This window comes from Siniperca chuatsi, linkage group LG23 (genome assembly GCF_020085105.1).
Source record: "Siniperca chuatsi isolate FFG_IHB_CAS linkage group LG23, ASM2008510v1, whole genome shotgun sequence".
NCBI lineage: Eukaryota > Metazoa > Chordata > Actinopteri > Centrarchiformes > Sinipercidae > Siniperca > Siniperca chuatsi.
Window position 1 is genome coordinate 1,667,121 of NC_058064.1, and position 17,008 is coordinate 1,684,128.

The 17,008-nt window shown below is 43.0% G+C and overlaps 1 protein-coding gene across 2 annotated transcripts in view; it reads left to right on the forward strand.

Annotated features, from left to right (window-relative positions):
- The first annotated feature begins 525 nt into the window (after positions 1-525).
- The window catches only part of LOC122871485 (potassium voltage-gated channel subfamily A member 1), a 50,185-nt gene continuing 33,702 nt past the window's right edge, over positions 526-17,008 (forward strand). Inside the window, exons 1-2 of one of the 2 annotated variants that reach the window (XM_044186659.1) lie at positions 526-549; positions 9,589-12,638. In XM_044186659.1, the coding sequence (XP_044042594.1) occupies positions 10,013-11,746 (1,734 nt within the window). In that variant the 5' untranslated portion in view covers positions 526-549; positions 9,589-10,012 and the 3' untranslated portion in view covers positions 11,747-12,638. Of the gene's footprint in view, positions 550-8,521; positions 12,639-17,008 lie in introns of those variants that run through there. The other variant, XM_044186661.1, reaches the window with a different exon arrangement.

Consider the following 17,008-nt stretch of genomic DNA (forward strand, 5'->3'; position numbering starts at 1 on the left):
TATACTTGTGAGGACCCTCATTGGTATAATGTGCTCTCTACTGTGTCTTACCCTAAATCTCTAACCTTAAACAGTTGGTTCAAATTACAAATGTCACTGTCAAGAACATTTTAAATTAGCACTCAGTTCTGTCGGCAATAAAATCCGTTACATCTAACCTCAGTCTGTCTGTCTGTGAACGGGCCCTGCTGTCTGCTGTCACCTGTCGGATGGACCTGCAAGTCTTTTATGCTTTTATTGTGCCAGAGTTATTAATGTATATATTCATGCAGATAGTATTCTCATTTTGGGTTAACCCTCCCAGTTCAATTCAATTCAATTGTATTTATATAGCTCCAATTCATAACAGAACTTATCTCATTGCACTTTTCATAGACCGTACTCTTTAAAATATTAATTACAGAGAATCAACAAATCCCACCATGAGCAAGCACAGTGGCAAGGAAAGACTTCCTTTAAGAGGCAGAAACCTCGAGCAGAACCAGACTCAGGGGGGGCGGCCGAAAGCTGCGGTGTTGGGTTGAGAGAGAGAGAGAGAGAGAGAGAGAGGTTTGGGGGGGGCACAATGCAAATACCACCTAGAATTTTTAAAATAGTAGAAATGTAAATGTAGATTTAGCAGGTATAAGTAGTTTGTAAACCTTAATAGACGGTTTATTACACACTAAAGTAATCACAAGCTGAAGGATGAAGATAAAAGACTTGTGCAAAGTGTTTATGTATCTATCAACAACCATTCCACATGTTTTGCATGTATAATGAAGCTGTAATGACGACTTCTGAGTGACACAAGACTGTTTCTGTGACAACATTGTGTGATGTCCTCACGCAACACACACGCCGGCTGCAAACGGCCGTTGTTTTCTGTGTGACACCAGTGTTTTAATGATGGCTGAATATCTGAATATCATTCAGCTGCTGATGCTTGTCAACACGTTAAGCTGCAGTTATGCCTCTGTGAAGATTCACATAAACATCTCCGCAGATGAGGGTGCAACGGTAACTGGAGGTTGCAGACATTTCTCGGGGGAGTTTTTCCTCATCTGAGCCGAGGGTCGAAGGCTGAGGGTGTCGTATGTTGTACAGATTGTAAAAGTTTTTGAGGCTGTATGAATGACGCTGACTTGACTTGATGCACCTCCCGAATCTCAACAGCGCATCGTGTGAACATCTCAAACAAGCTGACTGATCCAGTTCCTGTCAGGAGGCAGGATGAACCAAAACGGAAAAGAAAAAACATGGAAACATTATACAAGTCGTACATACAAGCATAAAAGAAACAGCCACGCGGTGTGTCCATACCACACACGTGCAAGTTCACTCTGTCTGGAGTTTCAGATGCACACCCGTCCTGTTTCCCTGCAAAGAAACGTGTCGAGCATCTGGAAAAGTCAGCAGCCAGCTTCAGTACCTTCACTTCTGTCTATATGTGTTCGGTGTGTGCTTCAGTTAATGTGCATCAAATAATGCAACGCTCGGTTGATGTTGCACTTATGGAAGATACCATGTGACCACAATGTGCCACATGTGGTTTGATTCTGATTTGAACTTTGGTGCATTTGTCATAACCCTCTCTCTCCTCAGTATTTCCTGCTACACTGACGGCTTATTATCAAAAAAAGGCAAAAGGCTTAGATGAAAGTGAATAAATACATCTTTGTAATTTGGGTGAACTGATCCTTTTATCCTCAGGCAGCTTTAAATCGGTAAGGACCGGCCAAAATGTCCTCACTGGCAATATTTAAAATACAGACTGGCCCTCACAAAGATAGAAGTACACACACAAGGTGTGGAGGAGGAGGAGGAGGAGGAGGAGGAAGAGGAGGAGGATAGGTTGGAGCCCATTTTAAACTGCTGCCATCTTGACACTGATGGCCAATTCTCCAAAGCAGAGTGTGAGCGCGCTCAGATAGTTTCCCTGCATGATGACGGCCGGAGACGTCTTTTCTGCGAGAATCAGGACAACAAGCGAGGACACGATGTGAGACATGTTGACAGAGTTGCCTTCACCAGTGTGACAAAAATCTCCGCGGATCGTTTCACAGAATCAGGACCCGAACACGTTTCGGATTTCAGCTCTGAATATGAATTTTAACGAGCCGTAACATCAGATTGTGTATATGTTTTGCTTGTTCGGGCTGAAGCTGAACTCGGCCTCCTCCTCCCACACATCAGCATCTGTTCACATGCATCCACCAATCAACAATCACACTTTGGCGATTTTAAAAAAAGGTCCTCTCCCTAGAGGCTGCCTCGACCTCATCAAAATACATACATAGTGTTTTAAATCCGTCCTCGGCTATATTTCACAGCACTGATTTACAAATCCATTTAGCAGCATCTGCAGCCTTTTCTGCACATAATCTGTGTGCATGTTTTAAGCTGCGAAAGGAAACTGTTACTTTAAATGACTGGCACGCATGACGTGGTGTCCTTGATTTTCCTGCTTGCACATGTCCTCTCTGTGTGTTATTATGCAGGCATCTGCTGTCAAGACTTCTTAAACTCATCGCAGCGTTCCTCCCGCTCTCCCCTCCACGCCACTCTCTCCATGCAGCCGCCCCGAGCCCAGAAACACACACACCCATATTTAACACACAGACGAGTGCATGCAGAGTCAAACACGGCGAGGAGGACGCACAGTGTGAAGCGTGCGCGCACACACAGATGTATGATGATGGGAGGTTAGCGAAGCTCCCTCAGGTGTTGGAGAGTCTGACTCAGGCCTACTGTCAGCCCCGCAGCGCCGCTCGTCTCCTCACATGCACCAAATCTGACGTTTCGCTGCTACTGTACCAACTCACACAAATAACAACAGGAACGAGTCTCGGCTTCCTCTGCTATGATGGCTGGCAGGTGCTTTAAAGGAACACTCATTTTATTTGAACACAGTCTGATTTATTAAAGGCTTGGGAAATATGCCGAGAGATAAATGTTCAGATGGATAACACGCTCATGTCTGTACGGAAAACATGAGCTTAGCATAAAGACTGGAGTTATGGCCCCGCTCTGAAACCAGAGCAAACAAAGGAAACACACACATGCGGGATTAACTAAAAAGAAGTAGTTTTATTTAAGAAAGAGTAATTTAGATTAACAAAGAAAACTGGCAAGGAAACACGATGCCAGGTGAACTGAGATACGGCTCAGTGTGGTGCCAGAGGAGAGGAAGCCCACAGACTGCCAGGATGGGGCGGGTTTGATGCAACCTGGAGACGGTGGCCAGCGGCCTCCAGGTCCTCGACGGCCTTCACAGCTCCAATCCATTGTGTGCAGGTGTTATTTTTTTTCATCCATGCAAATTATCAACAGCCTCCTTCTGATATGATAACATTTAACTCAGAAGCTTCGTTGTCCTGATATAAAATGGTGGAGGTTATCAACAGAAACGTATAAAACAACAATATGTGGTTTTTCGGGGAGGAACTATTTCCTGAAGCCTTGTCATGCTGAATGTTCAGAGACCGTATCTGGCAACCTGTGCTGCAGCCAGAGACGCTGCACAGAAAGACTGGGCGGATGGATACACCGTTGTTTGTAAAGAAATTGTTCCTGCACATGACTCCTCCTAAAACCACAATTTGTTGGTTTTTACATTTCTGTTTGTGCTCACATTAATACGACGTGTTAATCAGGGAGCTTTAGAGCTGCTGGTAGGTGGGTTTTGTTACCTTTAGACAGAGCCAGGCTAACTGTTTCCCCCTGCTTCCAGTCTTTATGCTAAGCTAAGCTAACCACGTCCTGACTCCAGCTGAACACACAGACAGTAAGAACGCAGGTTTAAGCTGAACCAAGAAGTAACTTTCCACAACTTTTTACTGTTTTATTTTTTTGTTTAGAGTGTTTTTACCTCTCATATGTATATTTTACATTAATTGTTTATTGCTTCTTCCCCTACTGATGAATGGCTCTAATGTAAAAGTCATTACAATAAATTGCTAAATGCATAAATAGATGAGCTCATGATAGTTCGAAATAAGCTCACAAAATGATTTTTACACTTGCGTTCTTTTATTTTTCTGCATGCATCATTATTAACATTCATTAAGTTAAAATGTTCAATATTTTGAGATGTATAAATGTTTGTGTACTCAACATGTATCCACTTCCTGAAAACTCCAGATGTGGGGTGAACTTGTTAGGCTGACAAGCGGCCGAAGGAAAGCGAAGTGCAAAAACACCACAATAACAACAAGCACTAAAGAGACGAATGAGAGGATTTCCTCTTTATGGTAACGGCTGTAAATCCGCACACCGTCAGCTCCGCCTCGGTGCAGGTGAACTGCAGCAGTGATACATGGCTGTTGTGTTTTCAGCTCGGAAAAAAGCACTTTAGAAAAGCCTGTTGTTATCAGCAGCAGCAGCTCTGAACTGTGCCTCTGTAATTAGAGGAGATAATTTGTGAGCTGCAGTCGTTACGGATGCCGGTTGTTAGTGGTTACCTGTTGTTATGGTTACCGTTTCTCTGTCACTGGCAACAAGACCTCAAGTACCACGGAGTGGGACTCAGCTCAGCTCTCAGTCACAGCAAGCGCCAGTCTGGCTTCTAACTTGACAAACTGTCCCCAGTCAGCTGGTTTCCAGTCCAGACTTGGCTCCCAACATGGATGAAAGCACATGGCGCTGTGGAGCGTCCTCGCAGCTACAGACTGTGTTGAGTTTTCAAGTCAAACTCAAACTGGATTTAAACATCAAATACTGTATCTGTGTTATTATGTTACTGAGAATTTGGCTGTTTTTTCCCCTGTAAGACATGAAACTGGAGCTCAGGCTGCGTCCACACATGAGGAGCAGCCCTGCTGTAAGGCTGAGCGCCGTGTTACACGTGTAACCCCGCCTGTTTACCTGTTTACCACAACTCAGGCGCGTTGTTGTCGCTACATCGAAGAGTAGCAGCGTTCAGGCTTCCATTGGTATCATTTTATTTCGGCACAACATAAAAAAATAAATGAGTTTGGTATCACAGAGAACATTATGTCAGTTGTAATTGTCATTATGTTTTTCTTTTAATCAGAGTCACATTAGTGCTGCACTTGCGTTATCATTCGCCGTTAAACAGCGTGCCGACCCGTCTGCTGGGCGGACTGTGATGAAACGTGCTTCATCGTTCACGCTCCCCTCAGGATGAACTGTAATAACTCTGCTGATCCTCTGACTTTCCATCTAGCGCCACCATCAGGTCGACATGTTAACGTGTCCGACACTTTGGTTTCTGACCAAACACCTGCAGAGCTGATGGCGTTCCCATCAGCCTCAGCTGCACGCTGTGTTTAAAAAATGGAAATGGCTCTCAGGTGAACCGTCTCTGATTACACCGGCTAAACATCAGCATGTTAGCATGCTAACGCTTAGCTCAAAGCACCGCTGTGTCTAACTGCTTAGTCTTGTTTGATTCATGTTTTTTCTTAATATTGCCCATTTTATTACTCTAGACCTGTCGCTATGGCTTTTAATATATTCAAATTTGCCAAACATATTTGTCTTGTGTTTGTTTCTAAATGTACGTTTTTGTCCACGGGATGAGCTCGCCGACTAGAATTTGGATGCTGACGTCAGCGTTTGCCTCACAGAGCTGATGGCCTGCAGACTCTTAGACTTGTTTGATATTTGACCAAAACCTCAAAGTTCTTCGAGTTTTCCAAACATAATCACAAAAGTGTTTATTGTGCTTTAGTTACAAAGAGCGTCAGAATGGATTGGCTATTGCAAATTAGTTGTATATGAACATAATTTATATGAACTCGCATATCTCATAAATCAGCCGTACGGTCGTCTCATAAAACGACTGATTTACATAAAAGCAATGTTTCCCTTATAGTCACCTCAAATATCTGCATAAAGTGATTTGAAATACCATATTTGGATTAAATATACCTAATATGCACACACATGTGTATAATATTACATATTGTCATATTACAATACATAATATGACAAATACTCCCTGGGCTAGATACTTGTTCTTGTCTTGTGTCGACTAGAACAACATTTGCTCTTCTCCCGTGTCCTTGCTTACTGTTCACGTCTCCTCCTCCCTGACTTCAACCTTCACAGCAGGAAGCTACAGTTTCACGTTTTTAAAGCCGCCGTCATCCGCATGACAAATATTATAAAGTTTATTGTAAAAACATCCTAATGGCTGTATCCAGTGCGTGAAATCGCTGCGTTGCCAGTGGCCAGTCACACAGTGAGATGGATGTTGGTGAGTTATTATTCATGGCTGCGGTCTGAGGACAGTGCAGTAATCCAGGGGTGGGGAGCTGCACATAGTTCTTATCATGATGAGGCCGGGGCATTAGATAAGGAAAAGGATAAATATAGTGCTCGTGCTTTGTTTTCCTAATCCACCCACGGGCTAAGAAACTAACCTTTTAAATAGGTCACCTTCTCTGCTTTTAGAAACGAACGCACTGAGGCTTTCTATGTCCACTGGCTCTGAGACTGTGTGTGTGTGTGTGTGTTGTCCGTTGTACGAGCCAGTTAGGGTTTTGGATGTCCAGAGTGACTGCATTTTGGTTGGCTCTCAGTTAAAGGGTCAGTTTACCCGAATCATAAAAACATAGAGAAAGAAATAAAAAGTATGAATTACCACCACACAGTTTTTTTGTGTGCACTGGACGATTAAAACACAGTTTGGGTTCACGTTTGTTGTCACTTTGAAATGATTTGGTCCTCTGTTCCGGTCGCGTCTGATCTTAGTGAATAAACTGTATCATAACCTGCAGGAAGGATTATCAAAACTAACAACATAAACACAACATTATGGTCTCAAATCTCATGTTGCATCAGGCTCATCCAGAGGTCAAAGGTGCTCAGTCGAGCATTTTAGAAGAAGTATTCTTCCTCTGGCTGCTGGCGGTGAAGAGAAACTGTACACACACCCAGGACTTATGTGTTTGTTTGTTTGAATGTTGCTTGTTTACATTCTCCATCCCGACGACAAGCTGTGATTGGTCGGGGACCAACGTGCGGTCTGGCACGCCTCTCGGCCGAGTCACGTCGAGGATTAACGACTCTATAATAATCTGACACAGTGACTCTTAACGGACAGAAATATCTTGCAGTCTGAGCCCGGCGTTAGAGGTGTGTTCATTTCAGACAGTGTGACTGCAAACAAAGTCGATCGAAAATCACAAAAGAAATATTTGATCTTGAGTGAAAACTTAGTGCTGATCCTGGGGCGATAATGCCTCTACAGTCGGTACGAGGACTGACTGGCGCTCTGAATAAACAGGATTTCACCAAAAGGCTCAAAGATTTAGCATTTCTGTTTGCTGTTTCTAATTGGCTAACTGTGACTTTGTAATTTATTCCTTTATAGTCAGGTCTGAAAATCTGATTATGTGAAGCGGCATTCTTTCGCTCGTAGTCTCATTTGAAAATTTATTTGCTGTATGCTGGATCAGGTTTATACTGAGGATCAGGTTCGAGGTGTCAGTGTGGCAGTGTATTTTTTAACTTTGGGCAGAGCCAGGCTAGCTGTTTCCCCCTTCTTCCAGTCTTTATGCTAAGCTAGGCTAGCAACGTCCTGACTCCATAGCTGTATGACAATATTAAAACCGTCACATTTATTATTGCTTTAAAAATAAATGCAGTTTGTACAATACTTTTCTTTAACTGTCTGGAAACACTACGTTGTTTTCATTTTAAGTTCTTATATTTTCAAGATAGTCTTTGTTTACTATCTAAATGAAAACTTATTTCCCAACTCTCCACCGAGTACTCTGCGCTTCATTCATCAGACATCAGACTTGGACACTGTTTGTTTGTTTCTCAACCACTGAGAGATGTTTTCAAGCTGAAGCTAGTCATCAGTCTGAGACGCTCAGTTAGTCGACAGGTAAGCTAACCGGTAGGCTGTGGTGTGGCGAATGTCAGTGCCCGGTCCGTACCGGCTGCCCGGTAGAGGTCCTGGCAGTCAAAGAAGGTTTCTGCAAATGTGCCCGTTCAAAATGAACAAAACCATAACAATAACAATAATAACAATAAGCATAACAAAATGGTGAGCAGCACCGGAGAACAGGGAAAGGCTGCATTCAGTGGGTCTTTACAGCACAGAGAGACATGAGTGTGTTTGTGCGTGGAGGTAAAGAAAGGCCCCGTCCATCTCCATCTCAAAGCCAGCGGGACGATAAGCAGCAGAGTGCAGAGTGTGGCCCCGGGGGGCCCGACCCTCCGTCCACAGAGGAGAAGAGGACTCGGACACAAAGGCAACAAAAAGAGAAGAAATGAAAGAGAAGAGTCCGTGGATGTCGTCACGTGGAAGCAGGCCTTTGTGCTCAGGCTGGTGGGAAGTGGATTTGTGTGCATTAAGGATGTTTGAAAGCAATGTGGCGACCAGCCGCGCGCTCACATGTGCTGCTGCCTCAAACACACACAGAGGGTCTGAGGTTATATAAGATTATATAAGAAGAGAATATGAAACAAAAAAACAGGAGACATTAAAAGAAAACTACTACTCAACAGTAAGTAAAGTAGTCAGAAGTAGCCTGAACCAACAGCGTTACAACACATGAATATATCACTAATCTGACCTTTAATACTGACGTTCATTTTGCAGATAATGCTTGCAGAACTTGAATGGCACTACATTAGTTGTAGTATTTTTTTTACACTGTAAAAAAAACATGAATCTAATACTACATAACTTGTTTTAAACTGTTTTTTTCTGTTAAAAAGTACAAGATTTGCTCTCAGGAGCAGCTGAGTCGAAGTATAAAGCTGCACATCGGTGCAGTTTTAAAGTTCGTTGCATCTCCGTGTAAGGATATGATTGTGGAACATAAGGACTGACACACTGTAACTGAGTACAATTTTGCGCTGCTTGTTTGTGTATTGAGTATTTCCCATTTATACTACTTCATATTCCATGACTACATTTCAGAGCCAAATATTGTACTTGTTAGTCCACCACATTTATCTGACAGCTGTAGTTTACAGATACTTTGCATGGTGCTGTTGGAACTTGCACATGTTTTATGGAACCGAGGTGTTTTATCTAATTTCAGCATATTTTAACATACACTCTGTTGTTTTATATGAACTCTGCGTGGTAGAAAATACAACTCTTATTGGATTTAAAACAGCTGTAAGAAAATTACAAATATGGATAAAAAAAAAAAAACTTCTAACAAGACTCCTGCAGTAGTTTTGTTATTTTAAAATATCAAAATCTGAGTAAAAATCAGCAAATTGCAGGACTGCCTATGTAGTTAATCAGCCATCATTTAAGAAATGTTACACTGTGGAAATGTCCATTGCAGTGGACATGCAAAAAATGCAATAAAGACATTTTACATAAAAATGCTGATTTGGTCTCATGGGAGAAAACTCCACTCCTGAGTGAAAGTCAGATACTTGTGTTGGAAAAATACGATTATATTTAAGTATACAGCTGGACAAACAGCCTGATATTAAATGACCTACTTCAGTACAACAGCAGTTGTCATGAATACTACAGCACGTGACGTCTCTCTCTCTTTTTTGTCTTTTCTTATAATAAAATGACCAAAATTTAAATTTGGGAACTATTTACGTGACCGGCGCGCGCACTTGGAGAATAACCTGAGCGCGTCCCCGCCCCCAAAGAGAGAGAGAGAGAGAGAGAGAGAGAGAGATTTAGGATGACAGCTTGTCTCACGTCCTCAGACATTTTCGGAGGCAGCGGGCTGAACAACACTTTTGACGTCAGGAATAATCATTACAGCCTTCTCTCGCATCCGGGTCTCCTCGCTCTCCTCTCCTCTCCTCTCCTCTCCTCTCCTCTTCTCTTGTGGTTTTAATATTCACTTCATCCACAGCGGCGGCGGCTCGGAGCCTCAGCGACAACACCGGCGACGCACACATGCGAAGAGGATCCGCGGCTGCAGGAGCAGCGGCCGTGAAGCAGCCAGCTCCAGCTCCATCCGCTGATTGTTTTTTTAACTTTTGTCTCCCCTGATTTGTCGGAGAGGATGTTCCGGCTCAACAAGTCTCTTTTATTTTTCGCACATTAACTGTGGATGGCCGCGGAATGGAGATAGCCTTGGTGAGTTTTGAGAACGGCGGCGCTAAAGGAAGCGGCGGCGGCGGCAACAATGCCGAGGAGAGCTGCCGGAACGCGCTGAATGTCCCTCAGTCGGGCTTCGTTCAAACTGGACTTGGAGAGGACTACGGCAAAGAGCTGAACACCCGGGGGAGTCCTCAGCAGCAGCAGCAGCAGCAGCATCATCAGCATCAGCATCATCATCATCAGCAGAGCTCCTGGAAAATCAACGACATGAACAACACTTTCAGCTGCAGCGAGAACGCCATGGATGCGCTTTTACGCGCGGACCACAGTCCCCATCTGTTCGACGAGGACATGCTGGACATGGACATGGACACGGAGAGCAACGAGAGGGTGCTCATCAACATAGCCGGGCTGAGGTACGAGACCCAGCTGGGCACCCTGAACCAGTTCCCCGATACTTTACTGGGAGACCCTACCAAGAGGATAAAATACTTCGACCCGCTCCGGAACGAGTACTTTTTCGATCGCAACAGACCGAGTTTTGACGGGATTTTGTATTTTTATCAGTCCGGAGGGAAGATCCGGAGACCTGTCAACGTGTCAATCGATGTGTTCGCGGATGAGATTAGGTTTTATCAGCTGGGGGAGGAGGCCATGGAGAGGTTCCGCGAGGATGAGGGGTTTATAAAAGAGGAGGAAAAGCCGCTGCCTCAGAATGAGTTTCAGAAGCAGGTCTGGCTCATATTTGAGTATCCGGAGAGCTCCAGTCCGGCGCGGGGCATCGCCATCGTGTCTGTGATTGTCATCACCATATCCATCATCACCTTCTGCCTGGAGACGCTGCCGGAGTTCAGGGACGAGAGGGAGCTGCCGGTCACCAGCCGGCTGGACAACAGCACCGCGGTCCGGCCGTCCCTCACCTTCACCGACCCCTTCTTCATCATAGAGACCACATGCGTCATTTGGTTCACTTTCGAGCTGTTCGTGCGCTTCTTCGCGTGCCCCAGCAAGTCGGAGTTCTCCAAGACCATCATGAACATCATCGACATCATGTCCATCATGCCTTACTTCATCACAGTGGGCACGGAGCTGGCGGAGCAGCAGGGCCAGGAGCACCAGAACGGACAGCAGGCCATGTCCCTGGCCATCCTCAGGGTCATCCGCCTGGTCCGGGTCTTCCGGATCTTCAAGCTCTCCAGACACTCCAAGGGGCTCCAGATCCTCGGGCAGACTCTTAAAGCCAGCATGCGGGAGCTCGGCCTCCTCATCTTCTTCCTCTTCATCGGAGTCATCCTCTTCTCCAGCGCCGTGTTCTTCGCAGAGGCGGACGAGCCGGAGTCTCACTTCTCCAGCATCCCCGATGCCTTCTGGTGGGCCGTGGTCACCATGACAACCGTGGGCTACGGGGACATGAGGCCGGTGACGGTCGGGGGAAAGATCGTGGGCTCTCTCTGCGCCATCGCCGGCGTGCTCACCATCGCGCTGCCGGTGCCGGTCATCGTATCAAACTTCAACTACTTTTATCACAGAGAGACGGACCAGGACCAGTCCTCCCTGAAGGACGAGCCGAACAGCGTCCGAGCGAGCCCCGAACTGAAACGCAAAGGGAGTAAATCATCAGCCAAGTCGCAGGACGCGGAGAACAGCGACGCGGCCGCAGCGGTGGAGAAGGCGAATATCAAAGCCAACAGCAGCATGGACTTCAAGAGATCCCTTTACGCGTTCTGCTTGGACACACGGGAGACAGACCTGTAGTCCCGCAGTCTGCTTCCTCACTTTAAAAAAAAAAACCCAAAAAACTATTAAAGCCCATAGTTGTGTATAAACCCCCATTAATGGGCTCTTAAGTCTTTGCACATAGCAGTTGGACGATCAACACATTGCAATCCTGAAAAGTTTTAAGAGCGACTGGGGTTGATTTATAAAAAGCACATTTTAATCCCCGTCATCTGGTAAGCACATCCGTTAGTGAGCTATGAACAAAGCACAGTGCATGTGATGCAACACAGTGGCCCTTTAAAGTAGGAACACCTTAACAACATTAAATGAAACTCATGGAGAAATTAGGACATGCAGCCTGTGCTGCAGATAATCAAGGACAAGCAGGACTTGGAATAATTACTTGACATCTCTAGAGGATTAACAGGGGACCAACAGAGACTCTTGTACATAATGTAGGAAGTAGTCCATATTCAGTAGTTCAACAAAAGAAAAAGCCAAATTTTATTTTTCGTACCTACCCTACATTTAGTCATTATGTTTACGCTGAAAAGTTGCAGCAAATATGTACATATTTCCCACAGGCCTACTATTTATGAATTGGATTATGGTGTTATTGTAGATTTGGAGAAAAAAAAAAGTATATTTTTGAGATGCAGACACCTGTTTTCCTCCACTCAGGTTCTGCCAAAGAAGTGAGATACTTTCCTTTTTTCTAAATGAGAGTTGATTCGCTCTCAGAGGACCTAAAGAGGAGATTTTTAGACGTTGAACAACAGCCTTGTTTATGATCATTTTAAACTAAAGAACATTTTTTAATGTTTAACAAAGGACATAAATATGGAAGTATGTAAACTGAGGGAATGACAACCAAGAAAAGAGGACAGCGCAGAGACCATCTGGAGAGATCAAGCAACACAGATGCCAGGTTAGTGTCAAAGAGAAATATTTGTGATTATTTGTGAACATATTTTGGGTTTAAAATGTGTTTTTTATTTGATGGGAATTCGCAGCGATCATCAGCTCTGTGCAGATAAGGAGCTGTCTCCTCCAAGTGGTGCTGAAAGAACAGCTCCTCGCCGTATGGAGCCACATTAGTGCCAAAATTCAATCCATGTGTCCAAGTGCCATACTATATTCTAAAGGCCGGGGTATTCGTGATCAGATAGTTCTTATGATGTGTTGTTGGACCACGGCAGAAATCAAAAGCGTTTGTAGTGGTCCTGAACGTCTACACTGGAAGATTGAGTGAAAAGCCTGTTTAAATATGGGGATAACTGAGCACATTTTCTCTCCTGGAAGGCATTCGTAATGTTGCACTCTGTTGTTCAAGTCACAGAAATAGTTGTGTAAAGAATGAAAAAAGAGCTAAGAGAGACTCCTTTCTCACCTCCACCAATCACTGCACGACGTGGGTGTGATGTCAGATTTTTGAGTTTTGGGAAATTACAGAAATGGTCGAAAAAAGAATAAAGAATTGTGACCAAGATATGTTAGGAGCTGGACATTTTAGAAATAAACTTGTCAGTGCTCTCTGGTGGACAAACTATGCAAAGGAGCATCTCTGTCTCCTAAAAATTACAATTATATACAACTAATTTGCAAGAGCAGGAAAAGTCATGCTGACTGGACTATGATTTTTATCAACATAATGAGAAAACATTGTTAATTAATGTATCTGCGGCTAAATGTTGATACTGAAGTAAAATGTTCACTAACAGCGTTTCCCCACGACATCTGCTCATGCAACTACAGCATTAAAACTTTTTTATGGTTATGTTCCTGTGCGCACAACACTTAGTTAAGGTGGTATTTGTTAAATATTGAAAAAGTTAGCAGTGACTTGAAGCACCAAACATGACATGGTTACCGCGTTAAAAATTTTACGATCTTTCCATAAACGTAGCCAAAGTGCTTTTGTCGCCTAAACGTAACCACATGCAGGACTCAGGACGCGAACCCCGGCCTCCAGTCAGAGTTTACGTTACGTTCTGTCAAAATGTATTTGATGAAACTAATTAGTTGTATATAAACATAATTTCCAGGAGAAGGGTTGTTTGATTAGACTAAGGCTTTATTTTTGGAGGTCAGGGCATCTTGAACATCGTCATCCATCCCCCAAATAAGCTCTAATTATGAGCCCGTGTTTGATGAGATTTCTTCCTTGTGGGAAGGTTTCTGAGTCCTTTTGATTTTCTTACCGCCCACAGTCTGATGACTGATGGATTAGTTGAAGTTTACAGTCCTCAAGCTAAACACTAATCCTCTACATGGTGGGTTTGGTTGCTTTCAGGTTAAACATGCTGTCCTGTGACCCTAACAGTACTTTGTGTCTGGACTGTTTGACTGGGCTTTCCTGCGTACCATCACAGAGGGATGTGTATGTGCTTGCTTGTGTATTTGTGTGTGCAGAATAGGGGAAATTGTCTTTTTGTTCAATGCAAATACAGAAGAACAACAATACTGTTTTATATGTGCCTTCAAATGAAAATACAGAAAACGTAACACTGCCATTGGTCATTTTAAATATATATATATATATATATTTTTTTTTTTAATGATTTAAAACAAATCATGGTAGCCCATTTCCACCAGGAAAAGGAAAAAAAAACAACATTTAAAGTTTGGTATAATAAAAACAAAAATACCCATGTTAAGTCAAAATTATGAAATACTAAATAAAACATAATTATGAGACTTTGTGTGATTTCACCATTCTCCAAGTTCTCAGGCCACATCGTCTGCAAAGTATCTTAGTTTTATCATAGTTACTGAATGCAATCCAACTTTCTTGTGAAAACCAAAAAGTACTCAGGAGAGAAAACTGGTTTACTTGAAGGTGATTATTGTCCAAAGTCACATCTCTGCCCACGTCCATTACCAACTTCATGTTCTATTTATAACGACATTATACGTTCTCAAGCAATATCACACGGTTAACAACTTCTCTGCATCTCACCAGCACATTGTCCTAAACCCTTTTCTACCCATGTGCACTAAAAACTGTCGGAAATAACAAAACTACACCTGTATTCTAGCACTTGAAAACAGACAATAGCAAATGGAAACACAACCTTAGCATAGTCCACCTGTATAACACTATTCAAAATATACATAAACAATTGTATAAACTTAAATAATATTATTATATAACATGTGATAACAACATAGACATTTTACCAAAAAAGATATTTGGCTCTTACACTTTGTAAATCCAGATTTTGACTTATCAAGTCAATATTATGAAAAAGTAAGTTAGGATTTTGACATACTGTGCAAAGACAGAAGTATAAAATAGTATATTTATTATCGTTTTTAAATCATTGTCATTGGTATTTATTATGAAGTCAAAACTATGAGATAGTAAGTGGAAACTTTCGCTGGAGTTTGGCTGTATATTTTATTTTTATAATGCCTAACTTTTCATTATTTTTTGTGTGTGGCAGAAATGGGCTTCCATAGACCCTTTAGTAAACAAGACTTTTTAGCGGTTTCCTCAAAGTTTTTGTGTTTTTAATGTTTGTAGTGGCTGTTTTACTAGATTCCAGGAGCACTCGCTTGCTCTGCTCGTTATGGCTTTGTTTTGATTTCTGTTATATATAATTAAATCCAGATTTCTTGTGAATTAAACTGGTGAATTTATGAGGCCAAGAGACAGGAAGAACTTAGGATGAGGGTTTATTTGAAATGTTGAAAAGTTACCATTACCGACGCGATGTCCTTTACATCATTAAACGCTTGTTAGGATCTACACCTTACAGACTTCTCAGAAACTTAACTAGCACCATGTTGTCTCTATGCTTTCGTACAAATACGCACTAAACAGTCTTATTCACTCGTAAGTCATAAAAATACACGTGTACCTGTATTCCAGCACACAAGTCATGAAAAATACCATTTATAAACATAACTTTAGTCCACATATAATTCACAATTTGAAATATACATACAATTATTGTATGAGCCTCTATGATATAAAAACATATATAACAGCCATTCATAGCTGTGGCTGAGTAAGGATGAAGCGTTCCCGCAGGACTCCCACCTCACACTGTGGAAGGTGGATGTGAGAATTTGTTCTTTTTTTAGTTTGGTTAAAAGTTGCAGTCGACAGATGGAGTCTGCGGGCGTGTGGCCTCTCAGCTGTTTCACTGGGTGTTATCTCTTAGCAGCTGGAAGCTTCCTGCACTTTTGTCCTGACAGACCCTGAACAACTCAGAGGTGGGACGGGGGCGTCTTAAAGGACCAGACCAGAGTCTTTGTGTGTTTTAGCCTCTTTGCTGTTAATCAAGTACACTTGGATTCACAATTTTAAGTAACAAAACAATATATATATATATATATATATATATATATATATATATATATATATATAAATCTCCCTCTCACCCCCCATGTGTCATCCTCATGTTCGGGTCCTCTACCAGAGGCCTGGGAGTTTGAGGGTTTTGCGCAGCATCTCAGCTGTTCCTAGGACTGCACTCTTCTGGACAGAGACTCCAGATGTTGTACCTGGAACCTGCTGGAGCCAATCTCCCAGTTTGGGGGTCACAGCCCCCAGTGCTCCCATTACCACCGGCACCACTGTTGCTTTTACTCTCCACACCTTTTCTAGCTCCTCTTTCAGCCCTCGGTATTTTTCGAGCTTCTCGTGTTGCTTCTTCTTGACGTTGCTGTCGCTTGGGATTGCTGCATCCATCGCCGCTGCCTTCTTCTGCTGTCTGTCGATCAGCACGATGTCTGGTTGGTCAGCCGTCACCGGTTTGTCAGTCTGGATCTGGACGTCCCGCAGGATCTTAGCTCGGTCATTCTCAGCTACCCTAGGAGGTGTCTTCCATTTTGACCTTGGGACGTCCAGCCCAGATGTTCCTGTACACTCTGCCAGCCATGTACGCTGTTCCTGCCTGCATCTTACACCCTGCTGTTACAGTATGTGCTGAACTGTCTCAGGGGCCTCTTTGCACAATCAATATATATATATATATATATATATATATATATATAAATAAATAAAGAATAGTGATGACATCAAAATCCATATGGAATATAATGGCATCTTACCAAAAAATATAAAATTAAATACAACAGTGACAAATTAAATTAGATTAAATCGAAGAATTTCAGCGTGGCCTCAAATGTAAAGTTTGTGAAGGTTGCAGAACAATGGTACTTATTCTACAGCCGAGATCCTCTGTATCTGACACAGACAGTTTATGCAGTGCAGACTTCAAATTTATCTGCACTTAAAGGATTAATTCCACATTTTGGAGTCAGAGGCTGTAAATGTGTCGTTAGGTG